Below are 16,881 nucleotides of genomic sequence, written 5' to 3' on the forward strand. Positions count from 1 at the left end.
TGCCTCTGCCAGCCATTTTCCATACCTCCAAATATTTAACTTTCAGCAGATACCTAAACAGCCTGAAGATCAGGGTGGTGCAGTATGTCCAATGCTGCATTGGCCCACGTTTGGTCAAACAAGAAGCACTCCATGATGTTAGCAAGTCTTTTATGGGCTGAATCCTTAGTTATGGAAAGAGTTAATTTACATAAATATGATTTACGGAAAATCGGCTTGTAACAGGAGCTAATTTATTTGATAACATGCATGTTTTTTTTTCATGTTAAAATTACTATTTTCTTTTTACTGATTAATTGTCCTACTGGCATTAAAATGAAATATTGTTTTAACAACATCAGCTATCAGACTTTGTCATATAAATGTATTTTTACTACTGGTAGCACTGAGATGACTGACTGGCTACTAAGGTCTTATTGTATGGTAAACCTACCAGACGGGTGCCCTCAAGTGCAATTTTCACCAAATGGCAACAGACGAGTTCATTAAGGCAAAGTAATTACAAGTGTTTTTAATACCATTGTGTTAGAAAGGTGGGATGCACTAAGTATACACCAGTGAAAACCACCAGACATCTTGAAAGGGAAGATACACAGTAACAGTAGTGATGTGCTGGTGTCATGTTCGTCTGTGCAGATACAGCCTGCAAGATTTTTTTTTTTTTTGAGAACATGTTGCAGTTCATTCTTTGTCCAACAGATGGCAGATGACAACGGATGGGGCTCAAATGGCCCCAACAGGACCCGGGTTCCCTCAATGACAAAGCTCGTGTATCCTCCGTTCTTTAAGTTTTAGCAGATGGCATCTGTGAAACTATGTAATGATAGTTGAGGATGTGACTGTGGACATTTCCTTTTAATGACACACAATCTGATTTCCGCTTTTCTTCCATCTGTTTTCATGCCACACCATCACCAGTGAATCTCACCAATGATAATTCAGAACAAAGACTCCATTTCCATCATTTATTGAAACTTAAAACAAAATGTGTTACAATAACTTTACATCCTCATGTCTCCTCACACAGTGATCAAGAGTCGGCGTCAAAAATTGCACTAATCTAGAAGCACTTCCACGCCGTCTGTATTAAACGGTGCAAATACACTTACCAGAAACCAAATAAATAAGTAAACAATCAAGTGGGTATAAAAAAAAAACAAAATCAGTAATAAAATGGCATCATGCAGGAGGCCATTGGAAATGAAATGCTTCAGTCAGTCAACATGTAAAAAGCTGCAGCTCGGTCTTCGGTTTCAAAACCTAGATCTTGAAAACCATTTGTTGACCTGTGAGACAATTTGTTAACAATATAAAAAAGCATCAGGTTCTGAAAATATCACAAACGAGTATGAAGCTGGTACCGTTTTTTTCAAGTTTCATGATAAGGCACACCATTGTTATATTTACATATTTTGACTATATCTTTGGTAATACTGCACACAGATACCGGAGTGGCTTCAGTGGCCACAGCAGGAAGGAAAAAAACACACACACACACACACAATAAAAATCAGTTTTAAAAAAAAAACAACATTGAAAACATTTTATAAAAGTGAAAAAAAAACAGGAGGAGGAAAAGATAGGTATATAGACACAAAGCAATCACACACCCATTGATCAGTCAATCAATCACACACCCATTGATCAGTCAGCCAATCATTTCTCATGTCACTCTTCACTGAAACGTAACAAGTCAGATTTCCTGCACCCACATGAAAATAATCAGAAAACCAATTCATTCTTTCTCCGAATATCCAACTGGTTGTATCCCAACATGTGAGCCAGCCTACTACCATCTTGGTACCAAGTCGATTTTCTAATTCCAAAACAAAACTACTTTGATCTGCCCAACTTTGTTATCTCACTTGTACTCAAAGGAAAACCTCCAAAACCTAAAATCAAACTAATAAATCGAATGTTGCAACCAGGAAATTAAAGCTTATTAAAGTTGTACTCAGTTAAGGCCCAAAGACGCATTTACTTTAGAGCTGCATTTTCAAAATTCATGTCAAACTCCACCCAAACTCAAAGAATTCTCCCTTTATCCCCACTAAACTTTTATTTCCTTTAACATTTTGCATTTATGTATTCCTTTTTCTATCCCATTCGCGCGCATTAAACCAAAGATTTTCCAAGCTCTACTCATTGAAACTTCATTGCGCAATTGTCCCACTGCCTGTCTTTCCTTGGCTAAAATATAAATCCAGGAATTGATTGCACTATAAAATAATTATCAGCGCTGTGCATTTGTATGTACAGTATGTACAAATCAGTCAGGCTTTAAGAAAAGCAACAGGAGGTTCAGAAGTTGAAAAGGTCAATAAAGTCTTGAGGGGAGAGGGACATAGTGCAGCTTTCTGGGTTGTTGGCTGTACAGGGGTGATTTGTGTCCTATGGAGGAAAGAAGACTGATGGTTAGAACATTTTCTACATCCCCATGCATTGGCTTAATGCGTGTTGCACACTTTTTTTCTTTTTAAGTGTTGTTCAAGAGAGAGCATGTAAATGATTATCTTGAGTCGCTATTCATGCCTGCTGTATACAAATGTGTGCATGCTTGCCTACCTTCCAGAAGAGGATGTGGCAATGTGAGCAGAAGTGCAAGGTGTCACTGTACTGTTCTCTGTGAGGGTAGCAGCGGCTCAACTTAAAGTACATCTTCTTCCACTCCAGGTGGCCCTTCTCTGACACCATTAACCGCTTACGAATCTGGAGGGGGCAACACATATTTACAGAAATTAGACAACACAAAATAGTGTCACACTTCTCCATCACTATATAGATTATTCAAAGGGATGAAAGTTTTTCCCCAAGCCTGACAGGACATGACAAAGCTGGGGTTTTTGTTTTTTATTATCCAAAATTTGATTGAATGCAAGTATTGAAATTTGAATATTGCTAGCTTATCACATAGCTGCTTTATGATAAATTCAGTACTTGCAACTACAGAGTTGATATGCAGACCATGCTGCTTCCTGTTTTCTAATACACTATCCTGTTTACCAGAGGTGCTTGATCTATTTGTAAAGTGATTTTTTTTTAAAATATGTACAGTTGAAAAAGAATGGGACAATGCTTTGTTCTTTTAACCTGTTGCAACTTCCTTTGAAGCCTATACCATGCAAACCATCTGAAAATAAATGAAGCTTTGAGATGGCTTATGGACAAACAGCAAGAAAATTAGCAATCATGCCTCTCACTCTGAGTTCAAATGTGTCCATGTGTGTATTTCCATTCATCCACAATACCCATCCATCCATTATCCAAACTGCTTATCCTGCTGTCAGGGTCGCGGGGATGCTGGAGCCTATCCCAGCGGTCACTGGGCAGCAGGCAGGGAGACACCCTGGACAGGCCGCCAAGCTATCACAGGGCACCCAATTATGTATACATATACACACACACACACACACACACACACACATTTATCTACTACCATTGACCTCTACATACCTGTCTATCGGTGAAGTGGTACTGGCAGAGCTTCTTCCAGAGCAGCCGGTCCTCGGTGAGGGTTCCCAGGTCGGGGCACACTTGGCCCAGGCTGACCAGGTCCCTGCCGTCTGTCAGACACTGCATGATGTTCAGCTGCAGACTGGCCGGCAGGTCCGTCAGGGTCATACCTTTAGATGTGGGCTGTGGGACAGGGAGGCGGAGTAACCAGGTCACAATACAATAATTGGCTATAACAGCATTAACAGTTAAAACAGGCGTTTCCTAATATGATGGCAGAGGACCTCTAGTGGTGAAAAGTGGCAATACTGGTAAAACAGCAACCCGAGTAAAAATGGTTCCACTATGACAAGTCTACAATCCAGTATTACAAGCTGCAGTTCTACAGTACATATAATTTCCCAAAAATCCTGCTTCCCAATATATTAATTAAATGTGCTATGGTAGTTATATAATATAGCCCTACCCTGTTGATCTGGATGCTGTCCAGCTGCTGCTGCCACTGCAGGATGTTCTCCATGCGGTGGACCCAGATGTTGATATTCCCCACCAGCACAGACTTGCCCATGTCCTGGACCAGGGCACATAGCGACACATACAGCATCTGCAGCAACTCCTTGATGGGACGAACATTTTGCTGATCATCTAAGACTGAAGAGAAGAAGGCAGGGGTACAAAAGGACATTGAAGCCGGGTCAAAAACACTGTTCGATGTGGACCACAACTGGCTTAGACTACTGTTTCATTAAATTTTCTGTGATTAGTTTCTGTCTACTGTTGGTACACACCGATAATAAAAAAAAGCCTCTTCATGAAAGCAAAGCCCCTAAAATGACTTAAAATTAATGGCTCCCACCATGACTTCAAAATGAGGTTTTGTTTTTGTTCTGGCAGAAAGCCTTGAATCCCAAGTCCATGCAAGATTAGTATCTGAAATGTGGCAAATCATTCATTATAAAATATTTACTATTAGAAACGAAATATCCAAGCGAAGGCTTTTGAGTTGCTTGGCCATCCACAACATTTTGACAACAGGTTTCATAACACCACTTAAAAACAACCTGAATCTAATGGTTAGCAGAGGGAACATTTGGTTTACACCATCGCTGGTAGAGAGCTCTGGTGAATGTCAGTGTTTTCACTATGGCTGTGGATGCACTTGTAAAATGTTCCCTGGTTGTGGTCAGGAATCTACCTCAAATGGCACTAACAAGCATTTGGAAACAAATGTAATACCATCTGTGTCAATGCATCAGGAAGGTTTTCTCTACTTAGGTGGGTGTGTATCTACTCTCCATCCATTTCAATACTTTATAGTCTTCTCCACTGTCTTTTTCTGCAGCATTGGACTGATTAGACATGGCTGACATTAAAAAGGTCATCTAAGAACAAGTAACACTATTTGACTGTGTGTGTGTGTGTGTGCATGCAAAACTGGTATATGTACAAGAAGAAGAAAAAAAGACCGTGAGAGAAACTGAAGGTAAACCAACACAGTGAGAAGAAAATAGTTTCACAAAAGAGATGGGTCTCACCTTTCTGCACAACTCTTTCCAGAATATTCATGTAGTTTTTCTGTGCGACTCCGCTGAGAGACGGGAGCTGGGACTTGGCAATGAGCTCCAGCAACTAGAACAGACAGAGAGAGAAACAGAACATAAATAATAGGTCGTCAGCTCCCGAGACTCTCTGTTCTATTCCCTCCTTACTTATGGACTTGTTATGCTGCATTCTTACATTCTTAACAAGGCGCTCAAGATAAATGCCATCTAGAAAAGCAGAAGAACTGGAACTAGTCCACCTGCCCGTTAATCTCAGTACAGACTGGATCCAAGGACCACATAACAGCATTCCTGGCAGGCCCATAGCCACAGTATTTTAGAGAAGATATTATAAACAAACTATTTTTTTGTTTTTTTAATCATCGACTCCGGATCTTCATGGCATTTGAATCATTTGACAAGAGTGTGTGTGTGTGTGTGTGTGTGTGTGTGTGTGTGTGTTTGGCCCTTGGCTGACAGATGGGCCCTGACTGCCAAGGTGGCATGCCCAGCATGTACCACAGGCTGTGACATCATGGAGAAACTCCCGTCTCCTGCTCACTCAATCCAGACCCCAACCATGTGACCTTCGTCACCACAACCACCACAAAGTCACCACACTGTGTGGTGGTGAACTGGTAATGGCACAGGAACAGAGATGCTTACAGCCAAGATATGAAAATAAGCATACATCATCTCCTCTACCTCACCACTTGCACTGTTGTAGAATATGCAACCAAGGGAAAAGCATGCTTTTTCAGTTGCATGTGCTTAGATATCGAACCCAATTAAGTAGAAATTATTTTACTCCTGGAAAAACCCCATTTCTCCAAGTGAAAGAGGTGATACATCTCACTCGTTCTAAAACCTTCCCGATTCTTGACTCCTGCCAGGCAAAGTTTATCCCCTCCATTCACCCTCATATCTCTCTGCCATCCAATCTTTTTCCACTCCATCCGTGCTCCTTATCCTTTCCATCGCCAACCTAATCTCACCCCACTCCTCCTGTGTCAAAAAGCCCTTCAACTGTACTTCTGTTTGTGGACCAGCTGGGCAGAGCCATGCCATTTCCATGCCTAGCCTTGGCCAGCTATGTAAACCAAGTTGGACTTCATGACTTGGCTTGTAGTGCAATGTTTTCCACCAACACGACAACCATACTAAAAGCATCGCATGTGGTGTTAGCTTGCAGCGTCACTGATAAAAACCAAATTATAAGGTCCCTGCTCATTTTTCCTTGGAAATTACCCTTTTATCTATGGCCAAAGCAAAACAAGGACTGCTTGTCATCTTTGTGGGTGAAAGCGATCCATGTAACGGAGAGGGAGTTGGATGAGCCCAGCAAACGCCATCAGATGCAACCAGTAAAGAGCGAGTGACCCAGGATAACATGTCCAGACTAGGTGCTAGTGTTACAGTCACATTGTTCTTCAGGCGTACAAGACGACACTGCAATTACTTGGCAAAACCTACACTCAAAAATAAGGTCAGCACAATACTTAATATTTCATCAAATAATTTACCGTGACTATATAAAGGGGGGATATGACTTTACACACATCGGATGTTCAAAAAGGCGAGACACTATACTTATGTTTATAGTTTTTATGATACGAGAAACAAAAACAAGTCAAACGTTGATCCCCTGTAGACGTGCTGTCGTGCCAGAACGCAAAGGCAATCTGCCCATCTGGTCCTGACCAAGACTCAGGTGATACATACGCAACACTTTTAGAGGATCAGTTTATCAAGCCCCGGAAAAAGCCAGAGAAAAGCAAGAGAGAGAGAGCGAGAGAAATGCAAGAGAAAGAACAGAGGGCACAGCTCAGAGAAAGACTAAGGGGGAATAGTGCAGTGGCCAAGTGGGGGAACCAGTCATCTGACTCCCAGGTCTGGTTTCATAAACCCCTGTCAGACGGTCACACCTCAGTACACAGCTGTCAGTGACCCCCCCCTCACCCCCCCCTTGATCAGGACGCTGGTTGGCTTTTGGCTGTCTGCCAAGTCACCTCCCTTTATCCCTCCCTCTCTCACCCCCCTTCCCCCTTCCCAATAACCTCTCTCCCTGCCAGAACCACATGTTTCCTCAGAGTCTGTACTGCTTGCAGCTTCCAGCTCACATGGGAGCACATGTGGTAGAGCTGATGGGCTAGTTTGATGTTTCAACATGGCGTAACTTAGTTTAAAGTGGAAATTAGCCCAGTAAATCTTACAATTGATATGCAATGTTATCACTCTCTGTCATCCTACATTAAGGGCTATTAGACTATCTTGGAGGACATTCCATGATTGGCATTTGACCCCCCCTCCACTCAATGGTTAAGAGTGAAAGCAAAGCATAACATAAGCAAGCAAATTATAACAATATTTAAATTCTATGACATGACAAGCCTATTTTATTGCTTAACTTTTGATCTGCATGTTCATGTTATTTTAAGTGTAGATTCAGGGTGATGAATCATCTCTTGGAGAGCACACTGTGCTCACTTCAGCTGTACTTTGAGGTTCTCTGCCCCACAATCACTTGTATATCAACACACACACAGTGCAAGAAGAGCGAGACCACCCAAAAAAAAACACTTCACAACCATACACACACAAACCCTGGGTCAATGCAATCTCCAGCAAGAGACTCTTGGGCGGAGAGTATTGATAAGAGACAGGCTGAGGCCCACACACCCTTAGCATGTACCCCCTCAACTTCCTGCCGCTGTGTCTCTCTGCCTAGCGACAAAAATATCTGCATTTAAGATAACAATTCTCACCAAAGGAAGTCAAAACAAAAAGGGGAGGAATCAATAGAAAAGAAAATCAACTAGGACTCACTCTGACGACATAATTAAATCTTCTTGTGTCCTTGATGGCGCTGCAGAAATCCAAGCGGTTAAAGGCCTCTCCTAGAGTGCAATATCCATGGCGCTGAGGGGAAATTTAATTATCAGGGTATTATATTCCAAGCCTCGACAGGCGTACGAGGTTCTCTTGGCATGTTTACATTAGCAATGTTGACACGAAAAGTTGATGCGCAAATAAATGAGTCTGTTGCACAGTACCTCTTTGGTGCTTCCTTTATGGACATAAATCCACTTCTCCTTGTGGAAGTCTGTATAAATGGAGCAGAACGTTTGCTCGTGTCAAAAAGATGACTCACTTGCATGCAACAGTTCATGTTGACAGATTTATGATAGATAGACAGACAGATGGAAAGGGGGAGATCATAACGATGTATAATTAGACAAAAAAAGGATCATAATTGACCACAATGCTTCATAAATTTTGTCATGAGTCTCATATTTCTTAATCCGCTGGATCCAACTCAGAATATCATTAAAATATTTCCTTTAAATACCACATAACAAACAAAACCAACTTTGTTTATCACATTTGCCAACTCACAGGGGACTTTGGTGTTGTTGTTCATCAAGTCCTTTTTCCTCTTGTTGACCATGTCATAGCTGAGAGAGAGCAGGAGGTTCTCCTTGTTGAAACACTCCTCTTCCTTGGCGCTGTAGCTGGAAAAAAGACACCAGCGTAATCATTAAAAGCTCAATGTTTCAATGTCATATTTCAGCCTGTGAATGCATGCTCGTTGGGTCAGTCACAAAACAGCCACTTCGGCGTCAGTTTCCAACTGTTAATTGCATTCAAGGTCTCAGTTGAGTTCGGTCATCTTGCAAACAGGCTCTCTCTCAACTTGTAAAAAAAAACATTTTTACAACTGAAGTTTTAAGCATCGTGAGTGTGTCCCAGTGCTGGAAATGCAGGCGGACAGATGTAGCTGTGTGTTATGTAAAGCCAGCCGTTTGTTGTGTGGTTATTAATAGCCCTAAGTGATTATAGCCTGGGAAATTAACACTACCACAAGCAACAACGAGCTACCGGAGGCAATGGAAAGAGACAGTGTTATGGAAGGGGGCCTATTTCTGGTGGTAAAGCAGCAGCAGTGTGCCTTTGTGCTTGTTCTCTCGCTCTTTCTCAGCAGAGAGGGCCGCCACGGCGGACGTCTTCACGGCGTCGAGACGACATAAAACACGATAACACAGGTCGCGACAAACCTCTCGATGGAAACGTTGTTGTTCTTGTCGTCTGACGTCGTCTTTTTCCACCCCTCGCCAGTCTTTACCCAACTCTGCCCAGGGGACCTCCAGTCCTGTCCGAGGAAAGGCATCTCGATCTAATGACAACGACAATCAACAGCGATATCGAGAAAGGGCCCCGGGTGAGTCGACGTACAGCAAAGATGAGTTTTAGTTCAAGTGTATTTCCTTCCCCCAGCTGTGCAGCTCGCCTTGGGGTGAATTTCAAGCCTTCTGTTGTCACTGCGCAGCAGTTCTTATATCCTCCAACGAGGAACCCGGAAATACTTAAGACCCGCCCCCTTTGGAAACTTTCCTGCAACACGTGGCTTTGTTTATGATCCTCGGGGTTGCAAAACCTCTTGGAGACGGGCGTTATCACCCTCTGCTTTTTCATGCCAAACGAGGTTTGTTTTTTTGGGGTTTTTTCCCCCTCACCAATAGATATTTATTAACGATGCCTTTCTGTTTAGCAACTGCCTTTTGATTTGACTTCGAGTTTAAACGTTTCTGTTCACTGAAGAAGAAAAAATATCCCAGCCATCCTTACTGTGACTTTGAAATCCCCGGATTTCTTCCACACACTCGAGTCTATAAATAGGTGGAGTTGTTTTTAGGATTTGAACAAAGTGTTGGGTTGCAATTTGGATTTTTTGTTCTGTGTGTGTGTGTGTGTGTGTGTGTGTGTGTGTGTGTGTGTGTGTGTGTGTGTGTGTGTGTGTGTGTGTGTGTATGTGTGTGTGTGTGTGTGTGTGTGTGTGTGTTAGTCGGCTAACAGTCAGAACTGCACCATTTGATCAGTGAATCCATAATAAAGTCATTTGTTTATTTTGGACCTTGTGGTGTGTCAAAAGATAAAGTGTGTTTAGGCCACTGGGTCAGCTAGTATCAGTAAGCTCAAACACATGGCATACCCTCACATAAGCAGGAAGCGTTTCAGGAACTGATCAAAAAGGTCTAAAGTTTATTGCTGTTTGTATATGATGATGAAAGCCTTTTCTTTGTCACTTCACTGTATGCTCTAAAAGGCCTGCAGAAACAAGTCAGTGTTTTTTGAACATTAACCCTTAAAATTGTCTAACAATTAACCGTGTGTTTAACCTCTTGCTTGTTTACCTCAGCAATACTGAGGTGTACTGAAAACCAAGACAGCATTTAAACCAGTGGTCATCAACCCTGCTCCTGGAGAGCTACCGTCCTGCTGGTTTTCACTCCAACCCTAATTAAACACATTGGTCTTGGTAAGTAGAGAATCAGTAGAATTGGGTGTGTTAAATTAGAGCTGGGGTGAAAACCGGCGGGATGATAGCTCTGCAGGAGCAGGGTTGGGGATCACTGGAACGGTGTGATACAAAAACAATGCAATTATGTGAGTGCAATCATATGAATATAAACACATGCACATAATGATGCTTGTCAAGGCAGGTGGACCAGTCAAGTATGCATCATCATACAGTTAACCCACGTTGAGTGCATTGTGTGTGTGTGGGGGGGGGGTATGGAACACCTTCCATTGCATGTGTGCATTTGTTGTGATGGTGAGAAGTTCACTTTTTGGGGGGAGCCACCCATTTACACCTATATCAATAAGGGAGAAGAAACCATCTAACAAAGTGTGTTTATTTCATTTACTCTGAAGAACAGGAAGGAAAATGTCAGCTAGTGGTTATACTGCTGCAGATCACCTGACTCAAATGAATTAACTAGTACAAAAGTGATCAATTCCTCTTATCGCTACTACAATAAATCCCACATGCTGCATACCTGAAACCCTCGAAACAGAAGCAAGAGCTGTTTCATCTTGGCACTGAATGGATCACCCTGATGTAATCATAAGGTCAAATACTTTTCACACTCGGCTGGCTAGAAAATGCAAACATCACGTGATGATCAACGAGGACACACAGGGCAGATGTATATCAATTTGAGGGCATTGGTTATGACTTCTAGTGTCAACCTGTGCTGGAGTCACCCCCGTCCCACTTTTATCCTGCATTTATCTTTCCACAGTCTAATGCCGTCCCTCATGTTGGCGGAGACAGAAAATGCAGTTGCAATCCAACATGCAAAACCATTAAAATAGGAGACTATGAGACAAGTGCAGTAACTAAAATCTTACTGCTGGTGTGACGCAGAAGGTTTCCATTTAGTTTACATGATGATGTGGTTCCCTGGAGTTCATTGAAAGTCTATTTCAAGAGTAGGCCAATGCTAATAGATGACTACTTGGGAAAGTCCCAACAAATGCTCAGGAAGTTGTTGACTGACCAACGAAGAGGGAATCTATGGACCAAGGCACAAAATACATCCAGTCAGTCTATCAATAACAAATTCTCTAGTGTCAGAGGAACTGTGTTAAGCACTAGTGTCGATGATATGGATCGAATATCAATTATTCCTTTCTCGACAGGGTCAACGCCGCAGTGATCATAAATCATATTCTGTTGCTCATTAGGCAGGGTAATACAGTAATACTACAAGGATAAGGGGGTCCGAGCCCCTATTTTAAGTTGCTTTATCTAAAAAAAAAAAAGTTTGGATCTTGCTGGTTTTTTTATGATTTATGATTTTTATCTTCTGCACTTTTCATATGTGCACAAACAGTTTAACAAAGAAAACCAACATTTCCTTTAGATCTCATTCGTGCGGCTTGAATCATTTTATTGACAATGACACTGTAGATTTACTACATACAGTGTTTATGTTTCCAGAAGTGAACTGTGAAAAACATCATATAGATTTAGATATGTGTGGATTGCACAAAATATTTCATGTTAAATCAATACAGATAGCCAAGATAATCAATGAATCAGTTCTAACAATGAGAAAGAAAGAATTGTGGACTAAGAAAATACAGTAATACACGCCACTGTGACAAGTAGATGGGGAAAAATACTTTTAGTGAAACCTAGTTCTATTTTTAGCACTATCAGATCCGGAAAAAGTGTAGTACAGACCCCCTGTCTCTCTCTCTCCCTCTCCCTCCCTCTCTCTCTCTCTCTCTCTCTCTCTCTCTCTCTCTCTCTCTCTCTCTCTCTCTCTCTCTCTCTCTCTCTGTTTTTGTTGTGATGGTCAGATGAGACAGCCAGTCAGTCCTGCTTGACCCCCCCCAAAAAAAATAACTGCACATACACACATATAAACACACACACACATATAAACACACACACACATATAAACACACACACACACACATCCACCTGTTGCTGTTTCTTCTGGATGAGTTTCGTCACTCGGATCCTCTGTTGTGAAACAGAGACATCAGCTCTCGCTCTCTCTCTCTCTCTCTCTCTCTCTCTCTCTCTCTCTCTCTCTCTCTCTCTCTCTCTCTCTCTCTCTCTCTCTCTCACACACACACACACACACACACACACACACTCCCCTCTCTCTTTCTGTCTTGCCCTCTATCGCATCTGCCATCAAGCAAACAACCCATAGGGCCACATGGCTCACGTGGCGTAACATTCATCCCCTTGTTTTTTTCCCAAAATAACTCCACATCACCTATAGTTTTTCCACCCCTCTCCACCCTTTTTTCCTCCACCCCACCCACTGTCGCCCCAAATTCTATTTGCTGGAAGGGGTCAGTCAAAACATTTTGGCCCAGTGACTTTTGGATTTCAAAGAAAACGTACATGGAGTCCTTGTGCAAAAGACTTGTGGTCATATGCATGCTGACTTAGAGTGAAGCAGCTGACCATGCTGGTCCATGATTGATAAAGGAAATTATATAATCGATTCAGCTCTTGCTCATCCTGAGGTCAAGGAGGTTTTAATGTTTTAAAGTTTTAAAGAGAGCTGTCAAGGTCTCTGGGGTGATGAGAATTTCCAGCGCATTTTTATTAGCAAAATATAATTTTTCATTTTGAAAGAAATCTTGTTTACATTTTTCTACCATGCCATTTGACCCATTAAACCAGAAGTCTTGACGTGCTGTTAGTTCATCATGTGCAGACTGGTGCATTTGTCATCAAGTGGGGGAGGGGGGTTCAAACCTGGCTTGCAGCAGTTATCACATGTCAGATTGTATCGCTGCTTCTCATTTATTTATTTATTTTCTTGTCTCTCTCCACTGCATACTTCCCAGCTATGCTCGGGGGGAAAAATGCATCTCAGCAAACTGAAATCTCTGATGGGTACTGGCCTCATCTGCATGGTTTTTGTTTTTGTTTTTTGTTGTATTGGAGTTACAGCAGGTGGGCTAGCGCAATACTGATAAGCCATTTTGAGATGTCTCCACCCGGATAACATAAGATTATGTTTTCTGTGACAGGATGCCTTTTCAGTGGTATCCTCCATGTGCCCCCGCTTGTACAGATCCCAGGAACCCGTCTGGGCATGTGTAACTTGTGTGTGGACTGAAGCGTGACTAGGCTCCTAAAGACACATGTGCTACTCAGGTTACATCTGGTGTTGAATGACCAAGCAACTCAGAGAGAGACATAGAGACAGACAGACAGACAGACAGACAGACAGACAGACAGACAGACAGACAGAGAGACATGTGACACCCGAGATTATTATTTTTTTATTAAATGTAAAAGAAAACCATTAAATTACAGCAATGCTGAAATCTCAAACAAGAAATACCAGTACAATGATGTCAACAACAAAAAAAATGCTTGTTTAAACAATTGTTAAAAGTTACACATACTCTGTTTATAATGAGGGATGGTCAAACTTAGATTTCATGGACAAAAACGTTCACAAAGTCATAGAAACAGATCACCCCTCAGATGGCAGCGTAAATTTGACAATGTCGTATATTGGTTACAACTAATGCCAGCTTGTTTTCCATATAGGTCTACTATGCCATGCAATTTCTCCACGATTTCATATATACGTATATCATATATTGATATGATAAAAGCTTGAAAATGTTTCTGCTATTTCACAAGTGTGCCATAATAGAATAAGGGAATGTTTAATTTAAATGTTCGCTCACGAATAACAGCCGATATGTTAAACTAGTAGACACTCAGCATTTTACATTTTACAAAAACAGACTTGCAATGCTACTCACATGCAACTTCTACTTTGATTATATTTTTCAAAAACAAGAATGTGTGACGCTATTCTCGACATTAAACAATGCATCAACGGTACCTGACCTGAGAGCAGTAGCGTACCTTGAGGTTTCAGGGCCTTCAGTAAGGACCCCCCACATGCACGCACACGCACGCGCACGCACACGCACGCACACGCACACACACACACACACACACACACACACACACACACACATTTCTCATATGGGTGCAGATACAGCTAACACAGCCACATACAAAATACACTATAGCACACTATGTGCACTGCATCAACACCAACAAGACAACTGCTGCCGGTTGCACCAGGAGAGTGCAAGTTCGATCGTAAGTTCGAGTGTAAAGTCCATCTTGACCTTACGTTCGGAGTAGCTAGTTTCAAACTAGCGCCACACTCAATTTTGGTTGCACCTCGATCACTTAAGACGCAACTTAACAGCGCTTAAGCGATCTTTAATCAACATATTGTGGGATATGATGGCGTTTTGATCGTTTCAAGCCAATCAATGACACCATACAATGTAAACAGGAAATGCAGCATTTTCGAAATTTGCTGTGCATCGTATCTCGGGGTGTTTTTCACAAGTGAGGGTAGGATGAGTGACAGGCAGATTGGTGCAGCATCAGCAGTAATGTGGATGTTGTACCAGACCGTTGTGGTGAAGAGGGAGCTGAGGTGGAAGGCAAAGCTCTTAATTTACCAGTCGATCTTCGTTACAACCCTCACTTATGGTCATGAGCTTTGGGTAGAGATCGAAAGGGTGATATCGCAGATACAAGCAGCTGAAATTAGTTTCCTCCGTAGGGTGTCTGGGCTCAGCCTTAGAGATAGGGTGAGGAGCTCGGACATCCGGAGGGAACTTGGAGTAGAGCCTCTGCTCCTTCATGTAGAAAGGAGCCAATTGAGGTGGTTCGGGCATCTGATTAGGATGCCTCCTGGGTGCCTTCCTTTGGAGGTTTTCCGAGCAGTTCCAACTGGGAGGAGACCCTGGGCTAGACCCAGAACTCGCTGGAGGGACTACATGTTCAATCTGGCCTGGGAACGCCTTGGGATCCCCCAGGAGGAGCTGGAGGGCGTTGCTGGGGAGAGGGACGCCTGGAGTGCCCTACTTAGCTTGCTGCCACCGCGACCCAAACCCCAGAGAAGCGGCTAATGATGAGATGAGATGAGATGAGACGAGATGAGATGAGATGAGATGTGCATCGTACCCTGCATGTGTCATTATGCTGATTCTATTGTTCCAGCCTTCCGGGTCAGAGGGAAAGAGGCCGACGTCTGTCATGTTTGTAATAATTATCTTAGAAAATTTTTCCTCTTTTAACTCTTCTTTTTCATACAAGCCCTTGATAGCTGCCCGGCTGCCCTACATCAATGTACCCCATTAGGTGTTTGTCTTACAACAGCAGCAATGTATTTTACAATAAAGTAAATTACTTGACATTTTTTCTTGTATTTATTTTGTACTGATCTCCATTTGCTCATTCACTATGGTTTGTGGAGTGCAGGTTCTCTCGAGGTTTGTGATATTGGGCTATACAAGTAAAATTGACTTGACTTGACTTGACTTGAGGTGCTGAAGGTTGTCTAGCAACAAATTTTAACTAAATTTAGCTGAATAACATTTGCTGAACAACTAACAAAAGAGCAAACTGGAGTTGCAAACCATAACGTTAAGACTACACAAGAACAAACGATAAAAGGTAAGTTAACATTATAATAATGGTATTAGTCATATCAATGTTTTTTTATGGCAGACATTGCACCTACTTAGTGTTAGGTGTAAGTTTCAAGATATAACTTAAGTCTACATTGAACGAATGTGATTTGGTGCAACCGTATATCTTTAGTTGTTCGTAAACTCGAACGTAGTGCTGATTTATGTTTGAATTAGGTAAAGATCGAACTTACGCTCTGCTGGTGCAACCAGTTGCTGATCTTCAACAACCACAACGCAGGCACACACCACTGCACTATAGCAGCTCTTGCAGCATCACCATTAGATCTTCCTTTGTGTCACTCAGCAACCATATTACACACACCCCACATGGCAAAAAAAAAAACTAGTTTCCACAGTTGATGTAACAATGTTCACCAGTCACTTGCGCAATTTCAACAAATTCAATAAAGTATAGCCAAAACATCAGTGCACCGTCTTCAGTTCAACAAGAAAAATGAAACATGTAAGTTACTTTGCTGGCCTTAGTAAGCCCATCCAGTTTAGGTGTAGGCTTTCCTCTAGAAATTATTTCTTTCTTGTCTCCTAATGGTCGCATTGAAACGGGCACAAGCTCAAAGATGATGACGACACCTGGGCTAGCACCGATACATTGCAGGGCCCTGGGGTGTTCTGTCACTACATGTCAAATTTTGATTGGCTGATGATACGGTCATTCAAAGTTTTAATCAGTTTGCAGCTTCGGGCTTCAACGAAAGGCTAGCAATAGCATTAGTGCTGGTCCAAGGAGCTGTGGCGCATTTAGATGACATTACGATGTAGGAAATCCTTGCTGACTCCCACGAGAAAATAAGTAATTGACTTCAGACACATTTCAGGTACATGTCAATTTGACAGGGCCAGCAGAGAAGGCCCTGGTGGCGCTGACAGCACACCACTGCCTGAGAGCCATACAGATGTTAACGAAGGGTCAAGATAGTGAAGAAAAATGGGAGAAAAAAAACCCCATAAAAACTGTAATAACTGACAAAGTAATTATATGCCCTACTCTACATGTGTGAACCATCGTGTTCTGACAAGTTTTTGACCT

At 42.1% G+C, this 16,881-nt stretch overlaps 1 protein-coding gene across 1 annotated transcript; it reads right to left on the reverse strand.

The window, feature by feature from the left end:
• Positions 1 to 951: 951 nt before the first annotated feature.
• On the reverse strand, positions 952 to 9,288 carry fbxo32 (F-box protein 32). Its single transcript, XM_056285687.1, has 9 exons — positions 9,050 to 9,288; positions 8,391 to 8,506; positions 8,048 to 8,097; positions 7,821 to 7,913; positions 4,989 to 5,082; positions 3,920 to 4,104; positions 3,454 to 3,636; positions 2,566 to 2,709; positions 952 to 2,391 (listed from the first exon to the last, which is right to left on the reverse strand). The coding sequence occupies exons 1-9, from the start codon at positions 9,160 to 9,162 to the stop codon at positions 2,302 to 2,304; spliced, it is 1,068 nt and encodes a 355-aa protein (XP_056141662.1). The 5' UTR covers positions 9,163 to 9,288; the 3' UTR covers positions 952 to 2,301.
• Between the last annotated feature and the right edge of the window lie 7,593 nt (positions 9,289 to 16,881).

Source organism: Lampris incognitus, chromosome 9 (assembly GCF_029633865.1).
Source record: "Lampris incognitus isolate fLamInc1 chromosome 9, fLamInc1.hap2, whole genome shotgun sequence".
NCBI lineage: Eukaryota > Metazoa > Chordata > Actinopteri > Lampriformes > Lampridae > Lampris > Lampris incognitus.

Coding starts and splice junctions, on each gene's coding strand:
- fbxo32 (XM_056285687.1), bottom strand. CDS start 9,162: ATGCCTTTCCTCGGACAGGACTGGAGGTCCCCTGGGCAGAGTTGGGTA. Junction 4,105..4,988: donor GGAAAGAGTTGTGCAGAAAG/GTGAGACCCATC, acceptor TCTTCTCTTCAG/TCTTAGATGATCAGCAAAAT. Junction 2,710..3,453: donor ACCACTTCACCGATAGACAG/GTATGTAGAGGT, acceptor TGCCCCCTCCAG/ATTCGTAAGCGGTTAATGGT.